General features: G+C 35.5%; 1 protein-coding gene across 2 annotated transcripts in view; it reads left to right on the forward strand.

The window, feature by feature from the left end:
- Positions 1 to 23,480, forward strand: part of NEDD4L_1 (neural precursor cell expressed, developmentally down-regulated) — a 56,309-nt gene that overhangs the window by 30,231 nt on the left and 2,598 nt on the right. The window contains exons 2-8 of one of the 2 annotated variants that reach the window (XM_051217803.1): positions 700 to 801; positions 6,079 to 6,133; positions 7,250 to 7,475; positions 9,363 to 9,485; positions 17,887 to 18,249; positions 20,271 to 20,499; positions 21,954 to 22,123. In XM_051217803.1, the coding sequence (XP_051064226.1) occupies positions 778 to 801; positions 6,079 to 6,133; positions 7,250 to 7,475; positions 9,363 to 9,485; positions 17,887 to 18,249; positions 20,271 to 20,499; positions 21,954 to 22,123 (1,190 nt within the window). In that variant the 5' untranslated portion in view covers positions 700 to 777. Of the gene's footprint in view, positions 1 to 699; positions 802 to 6,078; positions 6,134 to 7,249; positions 7,476 to 9,362; positions 18,250 to 20,270; positions 20,500 to 21,953; positions 22,124 to 23,480 lie in introns of both variants that reach the window. The other variant, XM_051217802.1, reaches the window with a different exon arrangement.

Below are 23,480 nucleotides of genomic sequence, written 5' to 3' on the forward strand. Positions count from 1 at the left end.
AAAGCCTCGTTGTTAGACACAGTGTCCTGGGTTCTATCTCCGGTACGGTTGAGAGTGAAGAGAGTTCTCTCCTCTATTCGAAGTGACATCATATAGCCACGCGTTCGTAGTTGCCGTCAAGGAGGTCACTGCTTTCTCGTGGAGTGGTTGTTGTTTATGAAATTGACGTGGTGAGAAGCGAATGTCAGGTTTGGTGGGTACTGTGTATCCACCTGGTGCAGTTGGGAAACCCTGATTCCGATCCACTGATGCACATGGGCTTCAGACTCCCGAAGGAACAAATAGAGAATGCACCTGTTGTTGGTCGTCGGCTATCATGTGACCACATCTCCTAAAGTTGCTCCACTATTTTTTGGATTAGATCTCTAAGTTTTTAGCACTCGGACAACATTCCAGCTCACATACAAAGTTAATGATTTGTGTGGCACGTATATATTTCTGTGCTTTTTTCTCTATCAAAGTTTATGTGTTTAAATAATAGTAAATAATTCCCAGTGCTATGTGGTCGTTTTTATGCGCTTCTGAGAAGTAGTAATACTACAGTAGAATGAAATATCCGTTCAGTTTTTCTTAGTGTTCAGTGGTTGTTTTGATGAAACCAGCTCAATATGTAAACTATCAAATTTTACTTACAGTGTATCATTGTGCTTAATGAATTCTTACATCACTATTTAATTTCTTATTATTCTCAAATCTTAGGATGATCCTAGGGTTATCCGACCAAATAATCAAATAACCAATGGTTCTTTATTAACACATGAAGCACAACGACATGTAATGAAAGATTTAGGCCCATTACCGGTAAGACAAATTATCACTTTTTCATTTTTGTTAGCGATTTTTCTAAATCGCTCTCTGCTTTTTAATCAATAATTACACTTTTAATAATTTCACTAAGGTTACATAACTCTAGATAGAGATTACGTTTTAGCGGTCTGGTCTCAGCTTCCTAACGTAACCGGGATATGTTTTGGTGTGAGGAAACCCTAGGTCAAATTATTTGCCGAACATACATGTAATTCGGCTTAAAAATGAGTCAACAAGCTTGTACTTTATAAATTGGATGCATTTAGTCAACATTTATCATCGTTCCGTAGTAGTAATTTCTATTATTATGGTTTATGTATTTGCACATAAAACTGATGATCTCTATCAGTAGAACATTAGTGAATAGTGATTCGACACTCCTTATATGTATTCAATGAATTCTAACGTATCGTGTAAGGAGTGTATATAAATACGTTTTCCTATCGGTTCTATGAGATTTGCCAGCCACTCCGCTGTAGTTTGGTAAGGGAATCCGGAATTATCACTATTATTTGTAATTATTATTACTTTGGAAAAATAAGTATATATGTATATCTGCGATTGTACAGCTTTGAAAATGAATTCGCCAAAAAGAGAACTCTTCACTGAATCTATCTTTCTTAATTTATTGTCAAACTGTACAATCGTATATATGTATGGATGCGCACTGCTGAGGAGTCCCAGGACGAAACGGCCGTCCAGTGCTTCCAGGTTTTCCATGGTGGTCTAGCTTCAACTGACTCGTGATCTTAACCATTGATAATTTTTATTAAACTATTCTGTGATGAATATGATGACGTTATAGAAAGATTACAATGCTAGATTACTTAATATGAATAATAACAATAAAAGATTGTATTTGTGCAAATAGAGATCGCCTTGTAAGTTAGTGACGAATTATAATGTGAATGAAGTAAGATGATTAAAATGCTTTTCAATAGTTGAGATCATGAGTTAATTGAAGCTAGATCACTATGGAAAACCTGGAAGCACTGAACGGTCGTTTCGTCCGATTGCAGGACTCCTCAGCAGTGCGCATCCACGACCTCGGCTCGCGAGATTCAAACCCAGGACCTGTCAGTCTCGCGCGAGAGCGCTTAACCACTAGACCACTGAGCCGGCATCCATATGTTTTTGCTAACAATAATTAAAGGTAACAGAGGGGTAAAAATGAAATTAAGTAATATCAGAAATTATTATGAATTAAACCATGAGAATATTAGATAGAAAGGGGGGGGTGATCATTTCAAATACGAAATATTTTAGTAATAGTCTAAGGCTAAGATAACGATAAGATGTACTTTTTTTGTGCGTACAGTTCTGGCTTCTAATCATGGTTATCAAGAGCTTCTACTGTTTTAAAGAGTTGGATACAAAGAAATTCAGGTTGGATTTATATGTAATTTATATAAATAACCGTAAAATCAACCTGTCAATCAGTAGAATGACTAGAGCTGATTAGATGTAAAATAAAGAATGGAACTCTCACCTTTGTAGAGAACCTATACACTAGGACATGTTGTCGTATCCAACATAAACAAATAACTACAATATGTAAATAAATCATTCTGTGTAATAACACACACATACACACACACACAACTGTTTACCAAATAAATAAACATTCTATTTTATTAGATTTAACCATTTAAGATTATTCATTCTCTGTCTTATTCATATGAAGTGTGAAGATGATTTCGTTTTACATCTTGTTCATTTTAATTTATACAAACAAGCAAACAAAAAATGCATTGATTGATTTGTTGTGATATATATATCATGGATTCGTTTCTGTATCCCCCTCTCTCTCTCTCTCTCGCCCTGTGTCTCTTGCTATGACAACAGATTTGTCCATTATTCTATTTACAAGTGTCATTAAATAAATATTGTTTGTCATAGATTGATGTGTGTGTGTTTATATATATTATCATGTTTATAGAATTTATTTATTCACAGCTCATGCATGTGTTTATTTGTATTGCACAGGTTTTAAGTGCACTTGTGTGTGTGTGTGTATATAGAGGTAGATGTTATAACTTTAGCTTGAAACCCGAACATGTTTTAGCATCTCATATATACATGATGAATATTTATTATTAGAATAAAAGAGTTGTGGAGATTGTAGTATTTTCACTGCTGAACTCATGAACTGATCTTAGCTAAACCACCATTGAAAACCTGGAAGCAGTAGAAGGCTATTTCATCCCATCACGGGACTCCTCATTCACTTCTGTCACCTGATATGGATTGAACTTCACGAGTTCCGGTGAAAGCACTACAATCTCCCCTAATTCCCTATGCTAACAACAATCAAATGATCACTAAGGACTAGCTTCGACATGCAACTCCTGCAGTTCTGTATGAAGATATGATTGGTGGAATTCGATCCATCCCACGTGGCAGAAAGTTATCTATCTTATGAAGTGGATGAAGGGTTGCGCAAGATAATGGATTGATTGAAGCTAGACATGTACATTGTTGGATGTTGGCTCAGTGGTCTAGAGGGAAAGTGTTTGTGTGTGTGACCGAATAACTTGGGTCTGATTTCCGCGTTTGGGATCTTGGATTCGCATTTCCGCCACTGAGGTGTCCCGTACTGAGACGAAACAGCCTTCCAGTTCTGGGTTTTTAATCGTGGTTTGGCTAAAATTTCAACGGCGAAATATTTATAACCCCTTTAAAAAAATCGTATTTGTGAAAATAAATCTAATGTTTCATTCTAGTGTCTGGTATTTTTTATTGTCTTCCATCAACTCAACACCTGACTTCTTTGAAATCAAGACGAAATTTCTTACATTTACAATCCTGCTATAAAATATGATAGAATTCATATTTTCCATTCTCAGTCAATCATAATCAATGTGGAACCTGGCATAAATGGTGAGCCAGATCAATTTCCCAAACTACCGTCTACAACTGGGTCTTTGTTGCCCAATGCTGTTACGTCCTTGATCTGTCTACCCAATAATATTCAGGCGAGAACTTGTCTCCATTTAGGTGAAGACCTTGAAACGACAGGCTAACTGGTTTAACATTGAGGCTAGAAATGCTGGAGTCCGAAGTAATGATATTGGACACAGAGACGAAAACTCTTCTATCATCCAATTGGTTAACAGGCGGGAGAGTGGAAAGATGAATCAACTGCAATACTACTCGATTTATTCCTGATTCCGATTAGTGTAAAAAGATACATGAATAAATAGATGACTAACATAACCATAACGCACAAACAATTACAGAAATACAAACTGACCATTAGGGTAGAAAAATAGAGTACAAGAGGTTACGTTTAAATTACAATAGCTTTAGAACAGAAAAGGGTGTGACAAAATACATCCCTCCATTCGGTTTAATAATTAAATCTTCTTGTACGGAAAGTGGATAAGTGTGATCCTCTAGGCGGAAACGCTTATCCTTTAGACCACCGAAACCAAAGGTCCTGGGTTCCAATCCCACGTACGGAATCGTGAATGTGCACTCCTGAGTCCCACACTAGTACGAAACGGCCGTCCAGTGCTTCCAGGTTTTCAATAGTGATCTACCTTGAATCGACTCATGAATTCAACTATTATAATTTTTAATGACATGTGACATAGTGTCATTCCTAACATTTCATTGTTTGATCAAACGTACTCTTTTAGTTTTGTGATTGTATTTCTCAATATTTAAACTTCAATTAATCAGATGAAATCCTTCTTTGATTGAAATAAGTGTTTATCTTGGTCACTTTTTTATTTGTATACCAAAGACTATAGCCATGGGACATCGAAACAAATCCAAATTAAGAGCAAATGCTTTAAGAGGTTGAGGAAGATTTGTAGCTCAAGTGAATGATCTCAGTAGAGTTTGGGTTCTTGGTACTAAATGATTATTTAATCGTGTAGCTTTCATTTATCTTCTGAATAACAAATTTCATATAAATTGCGCAAAGTTTCTCGAAGGCAACTCTATTTGTTAAAACTTACTTACCTACGTCTGTTACTCCTCGTGAAGGAGCATAGGCCGCTCACCAGCATTCTCCATTCAACCCTGTCCTGGGCAATCCTTTCCAGTTCCTATTCATCCTTTTCATATCTGCTTCTATGTTTGTTAAAACTACTGTTTATTAATAAGTGTAAAACATAACTATATAATCTGAAGGCCATCCTAGTTATCATTGAACACTTTCTTAACGAGAGTATAGTTTACGTAATCAGTCAGACGTAATTGAATATTTGATCTGGGGAAAGTATATGTAATAAACTATTAACCGGAATAAATGGCTTACATGATGTTTAGAAAATGTCAAACACTCTTGTTTCTGTTCATTTGGGATAATTATTGTTATGAACACCCAGAATATTCTTCGAAAAAAGTTCAGAAGGGTCCTGAAAACTCTGGAAAACATTTTATCAAATCAGTATTGAATAGAAGTTCCTAAGAAACAGCTAGAAAGTAGAGAGTTACGTATCACACCCCTGATTGAGTGATTGCTTATTTCACTACTATGGTAGGGACACAGAACCCTCTAGAAGCTCAAGGTCATCTGAAATGCTATAAAGACCATTAATTTTCAATATATAAAGAAACCTTGGAGTAAAGTGTTCTCCTCATATTTCACACCTTTTCTCTCGTGTTCAAGTTGTGTAGATTTAGCCTGGAGTTACTAGAAGATCTTAAGAAACTGATTTAAATGTTCAGTCATGATATTTATCAATTATCAAAAATATTACATCATTAATATTTTTTCATTTAGAAACAATATATGCAGTGCTTAATTGATTTTTGAAATGATCAAGTCAACGTGACATCAGTCCTTGAAGACACTAACTTCTAGTCTGAGCCATGTTGATAGATGCAGACTAGTTGGTTGTTGTCCACATGACTATCGTAACCAATGCTTGGAGACTCTTGGTGACATGGCTCAGAATCTATCACAATAGCGTTGGTGTTTACACTCTCTATCTTCCCTTAAACTATGAAATTAAAATCATTTCATATCTTTCTTTCCACTAACTTATTCTTTCTCCATGTATTATATCTTTATACATAGTTTTTCTTTTATGTATTACTACCATTGAAGTAACTGCTTCTATGAATTCGGTGTTCATCTTGTTGTGTGAATGTGGTGTGGCAACTTGAACGGATGTGCCTGGTCCTACGTTGTAGTTGACTGTGACTGAGTAATAATATTTACAAATTTAAGAAAATTCATTCTACCTGTACATCATTTAGTTTCTTTTTGTGTTCCCTTGATTTTTATTTGTTTTATTTTATGCTACTCAAAAATAGCCTGGTTGGGAAGAACGTGTACATAGTAATGGTCGTATTTTCTACATTAATCATAGTAAGTTAATTTCTAATTTAAAATTGTTCTATTGAGAATACTATCTACATATGTGTGTTTATTTGCCTATTTGTGTATATCGTGCACAGACTATTATTATTATTATTATTATTATTATTATTATTATTATTATTATTATTACTATTATGGTTAGTGTATTTCTCCGTGGCAGTCCGTTCTGTTTTACTTTACGGCAGCGAAACATCGCCATTAAGAGTAGAAGACACTCTTAAGCTACTAGTATTTGACCACAGATGCCTTAGAAATATTGCTGGCGTCTGCTGGTATCACCGGGTAAGTAATAGTGAGATTCGTCGCAGGGTACTAGGGAATGATGGTACATCAGTTGATGAGGTTGTGAATGTTCATCGACCGAGATGGTTGGGCCACGTGTTACGTATGCCTGAACACCGATTACTACAACGTGCAATGCTAACCGGTGTTCGGGATGGTTGGAAGAAAGTTAGGGGTGGCCAAACCAAATCGTGGCATCAGTATTTGAAGTCACTAGTCTGAGCCATGTTGGTAGATGCAGACTACTTGGTTGGGGTCCGCGTGACCATCTTAACCAATGATTGGAGACTCTTGGTGACATGGCTCAGAATCGATCACAATGGCGTAGGTGTATACACTCTCTATCTTCCCTTAAACTAAGAGATTAAAATCACTTCATATCTTTCTTTCTACGAACTAATTCTTTCTTCTTGTACTATATCCTTATTGCAATCTTTCTTTTATATATTACCACCTCTGAATTAACTACTTTTATGAATCCGGTGTTGATCTTGTTGTGTTAATGAGGTATGGCAACTTGGACCGATGTATATATGTGCCTGGTCCTACGTTGTAGCTGATTGACTGTATTTCTCCGATCTATATTTACCTCCTAATTCGTACTTCAATTGCCCTTTATCTACTTACTACTGCTGGTTTTTGTGTCATACTATTTTCATGATTGGTTTGATCAGTACATGTATGTATAGTGTTATGTGGAGGTAGTCGAGAAGAAAACCCTGTTTGACAAAGGTTCCATACTATTTGGAACTCGTTGGAAAAGTGTACCTGTAGTCTTATTGGAACTTATTGTATGTGTTTTTTAAAAAATAATTTCGACAGATGCTCGAACTACTCAGTGGGAAGATCCTCGTCTAGAACGTTTAGGCGGTCCAGCTGTTCCTTATTCAAGAAATTATAAACAAAAATATGATTATTTCCGATCAAGGTTACGAGCTCCACGTGATCCACAAGCTAAATTTGAATTACGTGTTACACGAGCTGGTATATTCGAAGATTCATTCCGTCTAATTTATGGAATAAAAAGACCAGAAGTGTTAATGCATCGGTAAGTTTACATGTATATATTAATTTGTTTAAAGTAGTTGGCAGGAAACCATAGATTTAAAGTTATACTAGTTATCACTCGTCAGAAAGGTGTATCTGCAATCTGGAACTAAACTGATTGCCGTTGTTGTATTTGAGCCTGTATCATAGAGCTCTACAGTCTAACATGTCACTATCGAGATATTTGAACCGATATTGACCTGTTGAACTGACATAGTTACAATTAAGTGAACATTCAGTAAGTTGGTGAGCACACTATTACTTCGAGCCTCCAAGAATTCTTTAAGCATGACTCTTGAAGAAAGGTGAATGCTGAAAACATCTTGTTCAATCAACATCGAAAGGATGCTTCTTAGAAGCAGCTGGAGAAACTCAAGATTATGCGTCACGATTTGATTGGCTAATTATTACTATTTTAATAAATTTGACGTTTTTCTAGAAGCTTTTGGGGTATTGAGGACATCGGTCAACCTACAAATAACCTTTTCTTTGCTTATAAATTGACATTAAAGTAAGGTTTCTGTTCTTACTTTGAGCCTTTTTTCTACTATTCGGGGCTTAAGTGTAGAAGTGTCCGAGGCATCTAGGATAAAGTTAGAAATTTCACGTCCGAGTTGAAGACGTTTCGCTATCCCCAGTATATGTTTGCTTTTCGATCTCTGTAAAATCTTCAAGTATTTAAGATAGGTGACTACTATGATCGTCTAGTGAGTATTCAAAATATGCGGAAGCTCACCAACTTCGTAATTTCCTTATCTCATTTGTTTCAATGTCAGTTTTATTACAATCCATTTGTAACTGTACTTAAATTGTTATAATTCACATGATAGTGATTAAGAGTTCCTTATGTTTTGAAATCCAGTCACATAGAGGCATGTCATCTCAACTTTTTTTCCAATGTAACCATAATTGCTGCCTTCACATATCACAGAAAATGATGAGGAGAAAGCGGATTTCCATGTCCATCTAGATGAGTTAATCAAAAACCATAAGTCAAATTCAGTGGTAGAGAAGGTCTCCACCATTTCGAAGGTCTATGATTGACCCGCTAAATAAAATACGAGAAAATAAGTTTATAATCTTACTTTATCACCTTATTGACCAACTCCATGTGGAAGAATCTCCTAAAAATTCTTCTTACTTCAGTATAAAAGTTCATACATTTCCACTTATCTTATGCAAAATACAAGAATTTGAACATGCGAATAAATCTTATTCTTCATAAACAGACAGATGTCATCAACATATAGCTTGGTATAGATGTATTTTGACCCATATCGTCATACTATGCTAATATAAGGAAGTGAAATTAACACAAGGTGAATTGCATAAAAGATCGAAATAATGTTGTAGAGCAGTGATAAGAAGAAAGATTAATCTTTCTGAATATGATTTAAAATGACGTTTGTATGAAGGAATACTGAAATCCAAGATGAAAAGAAACTCATCTGTACCATTGTAATAGATTCTAAACCATGTTATCCAAAGTCTCCAATTACTTATTGTGGTTATGAAATGAACCTGAACCAAGTAGTTTGCACTTATCAGTATAGTTCAGACTAAAATCAATAACTTCATAGAATGATACCACTTTTCGTTTTGATTCCTTCTTAGTTTCATCCAAACTACTATTTTACTACCAAATATCTTCTGTCAAAGTAATACATGATCTAATTACCTTAACTGTAAAAGATTCACCGCATCATCAATCAATTTAGCACCATTGTCAAGTACCTTTATGTTTAACCACAACATGTATCATTCAATTATTCCATTAAACATGTGCAATACTTCAATGGCATTTATAAAATTAACTTGGTAACTAAGTACTAATTGCCTGGATTCTATTTTTTTCTTTTTAATATTTTGCTTTTTTGGCTTTTTATAGATTATGGATTGAATTTATTGGTGAAAAAGGTTTAGATTATGGTGGTGTACAACGTGAATGGTTCTTTTTATTATCACGTGAAATGTTCAATCCTTATTATGGTCTATTCGAATATTCAGCCGCGTATGTCTTAATTATGTATATATGTATATATGCGCATATCTATACGAATATATACATTAATCCTAGTTCATCAGTTGCCTTTGATTCGTTAGTTTATTGAAAAGAAGATTTATATGCATGAAGTTTTGATACATATTATGCATTAACATGTATTTTCTTAGTTGAGAGTATTAGGTAGTACTAGTTATCTTTCATTATTGTTGATTTCTCGAAATCGAATAGTAATTGAGTAATAGTACTTACGACATTTGACTTTCGGTCATCTACTCACAATTCCAAACCGATCTATGCATATTTCGGTTTATGTAACCAGGTGATTTCGATTGTTTTTTAATGTTAAACATGAAGTCTTGAAGTTGTCCAATTATGTTTTATTTTAGATCTCTAGATCAAAGGCTCAAGGTATGGCCCTCTAAGAAAACCAGCTACTTCGGTTTGGGCACCTGAGAGATATCCCACTACTCACATAAATTGAATGGTGAAGAGTGGCGCATATATATTTAGTGCCTCCTTGTACCAAGGTTTATGTGTTTTTAAATAATAATCAAAAATCTGTTTCTGAAGAGTTACGCCTTCATTATCTGTAATCACCTAACTGCTCTGTTAGTATGAGAGGGAATGGGCTAAAAAAAAACATGTTTAATGGTAACCAAACCAATACTTGTTTTCAGTTAGTCCAATTACTGTCCCAATTTATGTTGATTATATATGTGCATCTCCTAATTGAAACTTCCCCAGATTATAATTATGAAAACCTTTTGTGCGACCAACTTTAGTCAAATATTGTGGAACAAATTCATCTTTAGTAACCTTTTCATGTCTATTTTTACTGCGTTATCACTAATTATTTGCCAACTGTTTTTCATATGATCAAATTTACACTATGAGTTATACTAATTCTACTACTACTACTACTACCACTGATACTACTAATTTTGACTTGTTATAATATTCAGCATGAGATTGTGGAATTTTAATAAAGTCATGAACCGACCTAAGTTAGACAACCATTGAATATTCGTTCTAATGTGGGACTCGTGAGCAGTCTCTATTCACGACTCCATAACCTTGAATTGAACCCAGGACCTTTTGGACCACTATACACCATTGAACCCTGGCTCAGTGATCAATACATTAAGCGTTAGCACGTGAGACGGAAGGTCCTTGGTTCAATTCCAGGTTGCAGGGTTGTGGATGCACACTCCTGAGGAGTCCCATATTAAGAAACAGACATCCAGGTTACCAAAGGTTATCTAACTTAGATCGCTCCATGATTTCAATGAAAAGTTATTTAACCTGTTTGTCTACGTTTATACAACGTTTATGTTGATGTATATATTTATTCTCTGTCTCATTTACCACTGTACAGGTTCGTATACTTGGCTCCAATCCACATTTTAAATATGATGTTATACGGTTGTATAGACTAAAGTAGGTTGAACGGGATTCGAACCCTAGACTTGGTAGCTGAAAATTAAACCCCTTAAACACTATATCACTGCTCCATTGAAATGCATAGTTGTGACATTCTTGAACTTATGTACCAGCTCATAATTTTCTTATGCCTCACCGACTAGCCAATCTATTTGTATAAATTGCAATTTTGAGCGAATGCTTATTGGTTAAGGTGTTCAAGTTTCAGACCCTTTTCCATCTAGTGTGGTTTAGGCCACCAGGTACTATCATTAGTCTTAGAATCTAATTCATACCAAAGTACCTTGTAGACAACAATAAATAAATAAATTGAAACCTTTATCCATTCCGTCTCAGTATCTTAAGCGCTGTTAGAGGTATGTATAGGGTTCTAAATCCCTGATTACCCACACTGTGTTCGTAGCGGCCTAGGAGGGTAACCGTAAAGTTCATTGAAAGAATTCCTGAGGCCCGTCATACATGTGCTATCCGTGAGGAGTTTTTAATGTATTAGCTCCATACTTTAAAAAACCTTACTCTTGGTGACATAAATCAGGGAACTTTTTTCTAGTCCCTTCCTTTCATTTTGAGAATACAGCATCACTGCAGATGCTCGTTCCCTGGGGGAAACATCTTACAGTTGTCACACTTCAATACAGTCAACAGTATGACTTCATCCTCAAACCATGTTTTTGTTGCATTCAGTCTTACCGTTTTTCAACCAACCTCCCGAGCATGGTAGAATCTAAAGAAACAAATTTTCCAATCAATATAGGTCGATCATGTCATTACGATTTAAGAGTCTGAACATCTTATTGAGAGGTCTTAGCTACAATCGCATTCACACTTTTATAACGCATGTTTAAATATATATTATATTAAGTGAATGTATTTATCGGATTTTAAAGATGTTTATCCTTTCCTTCACTAATTCAATGACAAAACAAACTGTATCCAAGTTAAGAGTATGAACTACATATTATAGAGAAATACACTTAACTCCACATTGTTTATCTCACTTTTCTTTTTCCTTGTTACTATGCGTATATAAAAAATTAATTAGGATGATATAGGTTGATTCATTCTAGTTACTTAGTTGATTTGTTTCAATAAAGTCAGTTCACAGTGTACCTTATTATTATAAGAAATCTAACTTTTGAACATACATATTTATATGTTCATGTACTTAATACGTTGAAAATGTAATGTATTTTTTCTATTCTTCTATTATTTCCTCTCCTCCTATCCCTCTCCTGTTCCCCCATTCTTATTCTGTTTTTTCACTTATTATCTATAAGTATGCTTGTTGTCGTTACGTAGATTTATCAAGCAGTCCAGTGTATACCCCCGGCTAAGAACTAATAATGCTGTTACTACCACTACTACTACTACTCGTGCTATCGGTTGTACTTGTTGAAGAAAAAGTTAAAATCTATTGTGTATGTATATTAGTATTTTGTGTTTATTAGTCTAATGGAATTTCTTTCTATCTAAATATTTAATTATTATACTATGGAGAAAAGAACAAAGATCGATATTTGTTATCTTCTATGATTCATTCAATTCATAAAACTTGATCAATTTTTTCGAAGAAAAAAAAAATATCACGTACTTTTATTCTCTTTTTTTTTCCAATAAAAGTGTACTATAGAACACTTTTATATTCGTTTAATTTGATGGATTAATTGAAGTTAAACATTAACACTATTGAATACTGGTCAACTCAGTGGTCTAGTGGTTAAGCGCTTGCATACGCGAGACTGTTAGATCCTGGGTTTGAATCTCGTGACGTGGGATCGTGGATGTGCACTACCACTGAGGAGTCCCACATTTAGGACGAAATGGCTGTTCAGTGCTTCCAAATTTTCCATGGTAGTTTAACTTCAGTTGGCTCATGATCTCAACTATTAAAAATTTCCTATTCATTTGATGTTTTAGTCTGGGGCAAAGACTGATCTACACCTTTATGTTGGTGCGCTAGAATTAATGGACTGTGTTCATGAGCTAACATGGGCGGTTAAGTGGAAATGGGACTAATCACCTATTCTATCTGATTTTTGATCAATTAAAGGAGAGAAATGAGAGCGTGATTGTTGTCCTGGAGAGAAAATTTCCTTTATGTGCCTAACTGATTTCTTGCTGAGAGGATCCATTAGGTATGGAATAGGCGGACTAGGACTAAAGCTATGAACTGTCTTGTAACCAGTGCGCAGTGGTTTATATCAAAATTACTTGTCGTAGGAGCGTGATGAGAGGATATTTTCCATGACGAATTATTTTTGAATTGATTTAAGTGCTTGATATTCATTCAGTGTTTGTAAGCCACCGGGCTATGTTTAGAGGTTATCTCATATATACGTGTGCTTATACTATAGGATATATAAGTCTTGGTTTATACACTATATATGCATGTAGTATGTACTTGCTAGCGGGAGCGTCTATACCTGTGTGTACTATGGAGTGTACAGACTTCGGTTTATGCATGTAACGCATACCTGTAACCGCTCGCATCTATCCCCACGTATATATTGTAGGATGTAGGTTTCCTTGTTATGTCCATTTTATATATACATCTAACGCATACTTGCGGTAATACCACGTTTCATAATGGTATATTCATCATAGCCTTTAACGCTTTTGGGATGTTTTATAAGTTTCCGAAAGTGATAGGAAAGTGTAGACTATCACGTGTCTGTCTGCACTACAGATATCGGAATGTCTAATTACGCGTAAAGACTGCACATAAAACTATAACATTTCCGTTTACTTAGCTTTCTCCAATGCTCCAGTTGCACTCTTTACACAAGACTTTTTCTCTTTCCCCGAAGAGTCTAAAGGCTCCCCCTTGCCTAGCTGAGCAAGAATACTATTACTATTTTTTCTGTAGTGCACACTTATGAGTGTAGTTTTCACTGGCAGTTTCATTTTCATTAACTGAAGCGAACTACATATGTCTTTCTATGAACATGCCGTTGTAGCGCATTCCGAATTCTCTGATAAAAAAACATAAATCGACAGGTAGAGGTTGAAACGAAATCCTCTATGAAAACTATCCTGTTATATCCAGCATTTACTCATTAAATGTATGGGAATATACCCGAAAATGTTTGATAACACACACACACACATTAAACATTGATAATTGTATATGCTACAAATTCATGGATACGTATCTTATCCCTTGTATTTTCTTTATTTAAAAACAAATGAGTGATAGGGGTGTTTTTTCAAGTTACTGTTTCATGCGCTACCTCTCTTTTTCTCTGTATTTGTTTACCTTATGAGTTATCATTTTATGTTGCCTGAATATACTATTTTCACAGATCTGTTGTCCTCCTTTCTAATCAATATAGTTTAATTATTACTTAAATAATTCAGTTATAATCTTGGGATAATATGGTTTACATTCGGTTGACTTAACCAATTGTAATGTATTGATAAATCCATTCATTAAGAACAGATTAATGGACTAGAAATTAAACACCTGAGTGTCATAACCGAAAGTAATGATGTATATGTAATGGAGTTCGAACCTAGGACTTTATGACTGAAACTCGTTTATTCATTACCAGAAAATGTTTTCGAGTCGAGTTGGATTGTAATTAATAATAGAAACTTAGATAACAATATTTTGATCTATTTAAGATTCATCATCTAGATGTACCTGCTCCCTAGTATTGATTTCCACATTTAAAATTGAACCTAGTACCTATTGCTTCAAATACTAACATGGTGTCCAGTATACTTATTTAACGACTCAAAATCGTTTGCAATGACGCAGGTGCATTCACTCTTTGCGTTCTCCCAAATTCTAATCTTCTGTATTCTTTATGTCCTTTTTCTTTTTCCCTTTCCAAATTTATTTCACTGGATCATACTCTTTAAATAACATCTCCAAACCTCAATCTTTCCGATTACTGCTTATACTTTTACTACCTCTACCGCTATGGGATTTGAATCGACAACTGCATCTCTGTACCAATGTGGTATGGCAACTCGAACTGATATATGTACGTACGAAGTTCTAATTTATTACTGACTGACTGACTTAACGGATATTAAATTATTTGTAAAGGATTATATTTTCCCTTTTAGTTAGTAGTAAGGATGGTAAACTGCTAGAACATTTTTCACAACGTTTATTGTAAAGTAAGTTTAAGCTTTATTAATTACTAGCTTTTCACCAAAAACAATCGTTTATCGATACCCTAAATAGTTGTCTTTTATATAGTTTAAAAACAATAATTAAGGATAGGTTTGATAAATTAATGCACTTTCATTCAGTTTAATAATCAATTCTATTATTCAGTGTTATATAAAAGATATGGAAGTACATACTTTTAATCACATTTCATACCTTTACTGTCTATTTTCGGTATTATCACCAAATGTCTCTTCATGATATATGAAAGTCTTAACTCATATACTTGTTGAGAGTTCCAAAATATCCCTTTTCAAAGTCTCTGGTAGCTCATTAATTCCGGGAAATGTTTTACTCACTCAGCTTTGAATTGAAGTATTTAGAGAAATTAAAGATTATGTTTCGTCACTTGTTTGATCAAATAATTGCCTTCACCATCACTATATTTAGTATGTTTGCAGGAAGTTCTACAAAACGAAGGCTTTTTGTTCATAAACTGATCTTGCAATAATACTCTTACTCATATTTTATGCCTTTTCCCTATTGATCTGGTTGACGTGTAAAAGTAATCTGGAGTTGTAGGAAGCGAATAGGGAAGTCAATAATAAGAGTTCCAGTAGCAGATTTATCCGTTTTTCGTAAAGAGCATCTTTGAAATGAGATAGAAAAAATACAGAAGCCGTTAATGACATTTAAAGAGTATATTGAGGGGGAAAGCATAAAACGATTACGACATTGTACACAGATTATTTTCATTCAGATGCTAATCTTCTTATCTGATTAGCTCTACTTTAGTATGGTGAATTATGTTGAAACCTTATGATCCTCGATAGCTAAAAGTCAATAAAATCAATGACGCAGTATTATTTTAAACGCTCTGAACTTTAACATCCCCTACCTTGTTGTTATTTATGCAGTTGGATAATGTCATTGACCTTCATATCGAACAGTGGCTCAGTGGTTGATGCGTTTTTCTCTTAGTTACTAAGTCCCAGGTTCAAATCCCGCCTCCACTTATTTCGGTTCAAGCAACCGGATAGTATCGTTAGCCTCCACAAACCTAAAGTAAACGGTGAATGAGTTAATTGGAAAAAAGAAATTATATCAAAATCGATATTCAAAGGCGAATAGATGAACCTGTCTACTTGATGACATTGATTTCACTTATAGACCCCTTTTTGATATAATTTCACCATACATAATTTTATTTCCTATTTCTTAATATAGTAGTGTTTTATCGAAAGACTTGTGTATTTCAAGGTAATAACCTATTATTAGTTCGAGTTTAGAAAATATTGGTTAGTATTCACAGTTAACTTCTGATTCGTTCAATCTAGTCTACCTCAAATAATTAATAAGTTTCTTATTTGCATTTGGATGATTTATTCCAGTTGCATAACTATCTATTATATTAATACAAGTGTCGTTCCCACTCGAATCATTGGTTGTGTTATCCTAAATGTAATGTAAGCATTCATCAATCATTCTGACTTCCTACATGCAAGTCATACATTAATAAGATGTAATTAACAGTTATGTTACGGTTCGAATAGCAAAAGAGAACACCTTTTACTTCAAAGCAATTATTATTTCTTATTAACATAGGAGGGTTTGTGTGGATAATCAAATTTCTATTAGTTTGCACCACGGACTGATCTTAGTTAGATAACTATTGCAAACCAGGAAGCGTTAAATACGTACTTCTGAAAAGTCTTATGCTAAGACGGAACAGCTATTCAGTGCTTCTTAGTTTATAATTGTGAACTAATTAAGATCATTCTATGATACCAAATATAAAATTCTGTAGTCTTCATCACCCCTTCTATAGTAATAGTAATAATCATGTACTCTTTAATGACTTATTCTGCGCAGTAATTCCTAGAGTCCTAATAAGGGTCTTATTTTCCATTATCAGGAAGATCGTGACTACACATTCCTGAGAAGCGCGATAGCCACCAGATGCCCTGGTACGGTCGAGAGTGGGGAGAGTCAGCCCTCCCTCTCTAAATGCTCTCACATGGCCACGTGCATACAACCACTGCCAAGGAAGTCCTACTCATTGTCTTCTTGCATCACGTGTGTTGTTTACGAAATGGAGAGGACGAAAAGCGAATGTCCGGCGCTTAACCAGGTTGGTGGACACGGAGGATCCATCTAGGGCTGTTGGAAAACCCTGATTCCAAACTAATGGTGTACATGGGCTCCAGGATTCTGAAGGAACAAACAGCGTATGAACCTATTGTTGGTTACTGGCCAATATGGGACTGCATCTTCTGACGTTACTCCACTGTCTTGTGGGTCAGACCTTTAGGTCTAAGGCTCTGGATGTATCCTAAGAAAACCATCCGCTTCGGTTTCGGCACCCGGTCAGTATCCCAGTCCTCACACAAATCGAATGATTTATTTGGCGCATATCTATTTGGTGCCTCCTTGTACCATTGTTTATGTGTATAAATAAATAAATAAAGCCCGATAGCATGATAAAACAGCTGTTCACTGTTTTTGTTTTTCAGTGATTTGTCTAAAGTGGATGAACCAATCGGATTACAAGTCACATACATTTGGCTAAATATAGTTTAAGCATTATAGCCGATTTCAGTATGTGATTAAAAACCATAAATCTAATTTTTAACCCTTAACCATCCACTGTAAATAAGAATTCTAAATACTTTATAACTCTCATTTAGTTCTAATCATCAAGAGGTGTTCATTCTTAAGGTCACTTCAGCGTCCCTCGAATGTCGTTCATAAATTATAGTCTCTGATGTAACCTATGAAATTACTATTTCTCCTAGAATTCTTCATTTAATCCTTCCCTTTTTTTCATGTTTTCTCTTTTATCCATAGTGATAATTATACACTTCAAATTAATCCACTATCTGGTATGGCTAATGAAGAACATTTAAAATATTTTAAATTTATTGGTCGTGTTGTTGGTATGGCTGTTTATCATGGTAAATTAGTTGATGGATTTTTTATTAGACCATTTTATAAAATGATGCTTGGTAAAACAATTTCATTAAAAGATATGGAAGCTGTTGATTCAGAATATTATCGTAGTTTAAAATATATATTAAAAGAAGATCCTATATCATTAGATTTAACAATGTCTGTTGAAGAAGAACATTTTGGTGAAACAGTTGAAGTTGATTTAATTAAAGATGGTAGAAATATACGTGTTACTAATAGTAATAAAACACAATATATAGAGTAAGTATTTATTTCATTTATTATTATTTGATTATTTCAATTCTTTTTTGTTGTTGTTGTTGAGATTATGGACGGATCAATGTTAGACTACCATTGAAAACCTTGGAAGCACTGGACAATCATTTCGTACTGACAATGGAATACACAGATATGATCTCAAATTTAGGAATTGAACCTAGGACTTCCGGTTTTGAACGAATACCACCATCTTCTCATGAGATCGATAAGTCTTGGGTCCGACACCCAATTTCGAGGTCATGTATACGCACTTCATATCAGTACGAAATGGCCGTCCAATGCTTCCAGGTTTTCAATGATGGTCTAATATTGATCGCTTCATGATTTTATTAATAATTATTGTCAATTATTGGTAAGTTATCGATACCTGGGTACTAATCATTCCTTCTTTTCAGTCAGCCAGTTAGTCGTTATCAAAGTACGAATGAGTTCTATTGAAAAACGGATAGAACGCGATTGTTAGCATTTAACATTTTAATTATTATGGCCTTACTCATGAATAAGACAGAGTGGAAGTAATACTTGATATTCAAGTGGAATAAATTGAAATAATACAACTTTATAATAATTTTAATAGTTGAAGTCATGAAACTGATAACACCTGTGTTCGAGTCCTGCGAGGCGGGATCGTGGTTGGGCACTGCTTAGGAGCTCCACATTAGGACGAAATGGCCGTCCAGTGCTTCCAGATTTTCCATGATGGTCTAGTTTCAATTGACTCATAATCTCAACTATTAAATTTAATACAACTTTGTATATATATATAACGACATAAGTTCATCCGAAGAATTGAATTGTTTAATCCTGTTAATCATCTCAACATATTCAGTCAGTCAGCAACAACGCAGAACTTCATACGTACATCAGTTCGAGTTGCAATACCACATTAGCACAGAGAAGCAGTTGTCGATTCAAATCCCATAGTGGTAGAGGTAGCGAAAATGTTACATCCTTGATCTGTCTATCCACTTTTGGTGCTGAAGATAACTTGTCTAATCTAGATTAAGACCTTGACGCGATAGGCTGACCGGCTTAACCTTGAGGCTAGTACGCGTGCGTTCGAAGTGGGGTAGAGAGACGAAAACTATTCTATCACCTGATTGGCTCACAAGCACGCTAGTGAGAGAAGACAAGTCAACTGGAACACTACTTGATGTATTTTCAATTCCGATCTGGTTCCTGATTTCCCTATTTTAGATCAGTGTAAAGATACATGAATAAATAGATGACTACTAACCCGACCACAACGTACAATAATTAGGAAAATACAATTATGTCCAAAACTGGGGATTAGTGTAGAAAATAGAGTACAAAATTTTCTGTTTAAATTACAATAGCTTTGGAACAAGAAGGGCTATGGCAGTGAATCATACATCAAACGAAAGCTCATATTCTGTAGAATAGACTAGGGCCAAAAATAAATGTTGATGTTTTACAAGCTTTGAATTAAATGAAATAACGTCCCGAAAAATAGCTTCCGTAGTTTGTCAAGGCTTCTTGTTTCTCTCTTCACATCGGAAAGTATAACCAGTAATCGGGACGATTAGGGTTTGAAAGTGTTATGCAAAATGTATAACCCAGTGAAATAAATTTGGAAAGAGAAAAAATGGGGACATGACAAATACAGAAGATTAGAATGTGGGAGAACTCAAAAAAGTGGATGCACCTTGCGCCATTGCAAACGATTTTGAGCCATGTCACCCACGGTCTTGAACCATCGGGTACTATCATCTCGCGGATCTCAACCAGGTAGGTATTCTACACCTACTAACATGGCTCAGTCCACTTGTCAGTGACTTCATGGATTTGTGTCGTGTTTTGATCTAGTCGCCTCTAGCTTTCTTCCAACCTACTTCTACCCTATAAAACACTGAATATCGTGGCAGTCGATGGTTGGGCATTCGTAACACATGTCCCAGCCATCTCAACTGATAGTTTCATCAGCATATTCAATATTCATATACTCATTTTACAAATTTCTTTGTTTATTTATTATTTTCTAGACGAATAATAAATTGGCGATTTGTTTCACGTGTTGAAAAACAAATGTGTGCCTTTTTAGAAGGTTTTAGTGATTTAATTCCATTAGAAGCATTACAAATATTTGATGCAAATGAATTAGAATTATTAATGTGTGGATTACAAGATATTAGTGTAACAGATTGGAAAGCGAACACTTTATATAAGGGTGAATATCATGCTAATCATCCAGTCATTGTAAATTTATGGAAGGTAATAATAATGATCATAATAATAACTGTTTATATAATCATCCTCATCCTAAGTAATAGTAGTAGTAATTGTTGTTGTTGTTGTTGTGGTGGTGGTGATGGTTTGTATCGTCTTCATAGTTTAAATCACGGATTGATCTTGGCTAGATCATCATTACTGGACAGCCATTTTGTCCTAGTATATGACTTCTCGGCAGTGTGCATCTACGATCCTATCCCTGGGAACAAAACCTAGGACCTTTGAATTTAGGAATCTGGAAGTTAAACGAAATTTCTGGGTCCGATTCCCGAATGCGCGGTCATAGACGCTAACTGTCGTGGAGTTCCATATTAGGACGAAACATTTCTTTTATACAATATGTTGCATCACACACACTGGATTCATATTGTGTTCTCGAATTGTTAGACATTGATTACTTGCTAGTTTATTGGCGTTACTTCTACTCTCAAACGTCGAATACAAAAATAGGAGGGAAAAGTATAAGGATCTTTACTTCCAACATTAGTTTGTGTACAGAGGACAAGAGTATTTATGGTACTTTTAGATTTTGGAAGCTTCTGGAAAGCATTTCATATCACAGAATAACTGTAGCAAGATGACTATTGGATAACCTAAAAGCACTAGGTAGCTATTTCGTCTTAGTATGGAATCCTTAGTAGTGGTGATCCATGACACGTCCCTAGGGATTGAACCTAAAGACTTTTGGATTTTTCATTGATGACTTAACCTTTGAAAATTTAAGAAAGCATCCAATGGTTTATGCTTTTTACTTCAGTCAGTTTGCGACATCGCGCAACTATCAAATAGTACTGTTGATAGGGTAACCACCTGAATCCAAATGCCCTGGTACGGCCGAGAGTGGGAAGAATCCGCTCCCCCTCTCGTAATGCTCTCACACGGCCACGCGTATGTAGCCTCTGCCAGGGAATTCCTACTCATTGCCTTTTCGTAACTGGGATGTTGTTTACGAAATGGAGAGGACGAAAAGCGGATGTCCGGCGCTTTAACCGGGTTGATAGACATGGAGAGTCCACCTAGGGAATTTGGAAAACCCTCATTCCAAACCCATGGTGCACATGGGCTCCAGTATCCTAAAGGAACAAATGGAGTATAAACCAATCGTTGGTCACCGGCTACCATGGGACTGCATCTCCTTACGATGCTCCACTGTCTTGTGGATCAGAGCTTTAGGTCAAAGGCTCCGGGTGTTGACCCCCTAAGAAAACCACCTGCTTCGGTTTGGGCACCCGGTTAGTATCACAGCTCTCACACATATCAAATGAGATTTGTGTGGCGCATATCTATTTGGTGCCTCCTTGTACCAATATCTATGTGTTAAAATAAATAAATAACATAAATAACACCATTAGTTAACAATCCGATCTAAAATTTACTTGATTCTCTCTCGACATCTATATGCCTTTTCTCTTACACCTACTTTTCTCATTTCAAAGGCTATATACACATTTACAAATGAATTAAGAAGTCGTCTACTACAATTCGTCACTGGGACATCACGTGTACCTATGAATGGTTTTTCAGAATTATGGGGTTCAAGTGGACCACAGAAATTTACTGTTGAATGTTGGGGTTCTGTGGATCAGCTGCCTCGTGCTCATACTTGGTACGTGTGTTTTTTTAAAGGGGAAATATTGTTTAATTTTCTAGCTATTTGGATATTTTATCAGTCAGTCAGTCAGTCAGCTACAAAGTAGGACTAGGCATCTGTCCAAGTTGCCATACCTCATTAGCACTACAAAATGAATACCGAATTCATAGAAGTAATTACTTCAATTGTGGTAATATATAAAAGAAAGATTGCAATAAGGATATAGTACAGGAAGAAAGAATTGGTTCGTAGAAAGAAAGATATAAAGCAATTTTAATCTCTTAGTTTAAGGGAAGACAGAGAGTGTATACACCGACGCCATTGTGATCGATTCTGAGCCATGTCACCAAGAGTCTCCAATCATTGGTTACGATAGTCACGCGGACCCCAACCAAGTAGTCTGCATCTACCAACATGGCTCAGACTAGTGACTTCAAATACTGATGCCACGTTTTGGTTTGGCCACCCCTAACTTTCTTCCAACCATCCCGAACACCGGTTAGCATTGCACGTTGTAGTAATCGGTGTTCAGGCATACGTAACACGTGGCCCAACCATCTCGGTCGATGAAGATTCACAACCTCACCAACTGAATATTTTATAGCACCCGACTGTTGATTCATAATTTTTTATGAAGCATATCAGTTGTGGTTTAACATAGGACATAACAAAAGCATCACGTTTGAATTCTTTCATCTCACACTAACACCATGACAGAGTTTATTAAGAAGGTGACTAGCAGAATAGAAGAAACTCACAATGTCTTTTACACTGCGACGTTAAGCATAACAAATTTGCAGCTTTTAAAAGAGCAAATGAAGTTAATGAATAAGAAGTACAAAATACTACTAAACTTAAATTTCAAAGGAAAGTTGAAGTAATGATATGAATTCACTATTGTGGTCGTTTTCAAGTTATGTTATTCAAAGTCTCTTATAATGGATTTTGAGTGTAATCTTACAGTTCGTTTTCTTTTCCAAAAGTCCGACCGCTGCTACTACCTTGACGTGGCGGTTGGACTTGCCCATTGTGGTAAACCGATCAGGCTATGCTGGCTAGAACAATCGTTTCTCAAGGTCCTACCATACCAGGAAGGTCGGTTGAAGAGCGGTAAAACTAAAACTAGCGAATTCCAAGGTCCGAGAGCGAAGTCGTTCTGCTGATTGTATAGACGTTTGATGGCAGTAAGATGTTTCCCTCAGATAATCAGCATGAAAGCGATGCTGACTTTCTACAAAGCAAGGGAGGGGTTAGGAAAGGTCGACCCAAAAAATGCACATTTCGCCTTGTCCCACAGATTGCTGTTTCCGTCGGTAAGGTCTCAACAAGTACGGAGCTAACACAAAACTGTCGTGTGTGACTGACCTTAAGC

This window comes from Schistosoma haematobium, chromosome 7 (genome assembly GCF_000699445.3).
Source record: "Schistosoma haematobium chromosome 7, whole genome shotgun sequence".
Taxonomy (NCBI): Eukaryota; Metazoa; Platyhelminthes; class Trematoda; order Strigeidida; family Schistosomatidae; genus Schistosoma; species Schistosoma haematobium.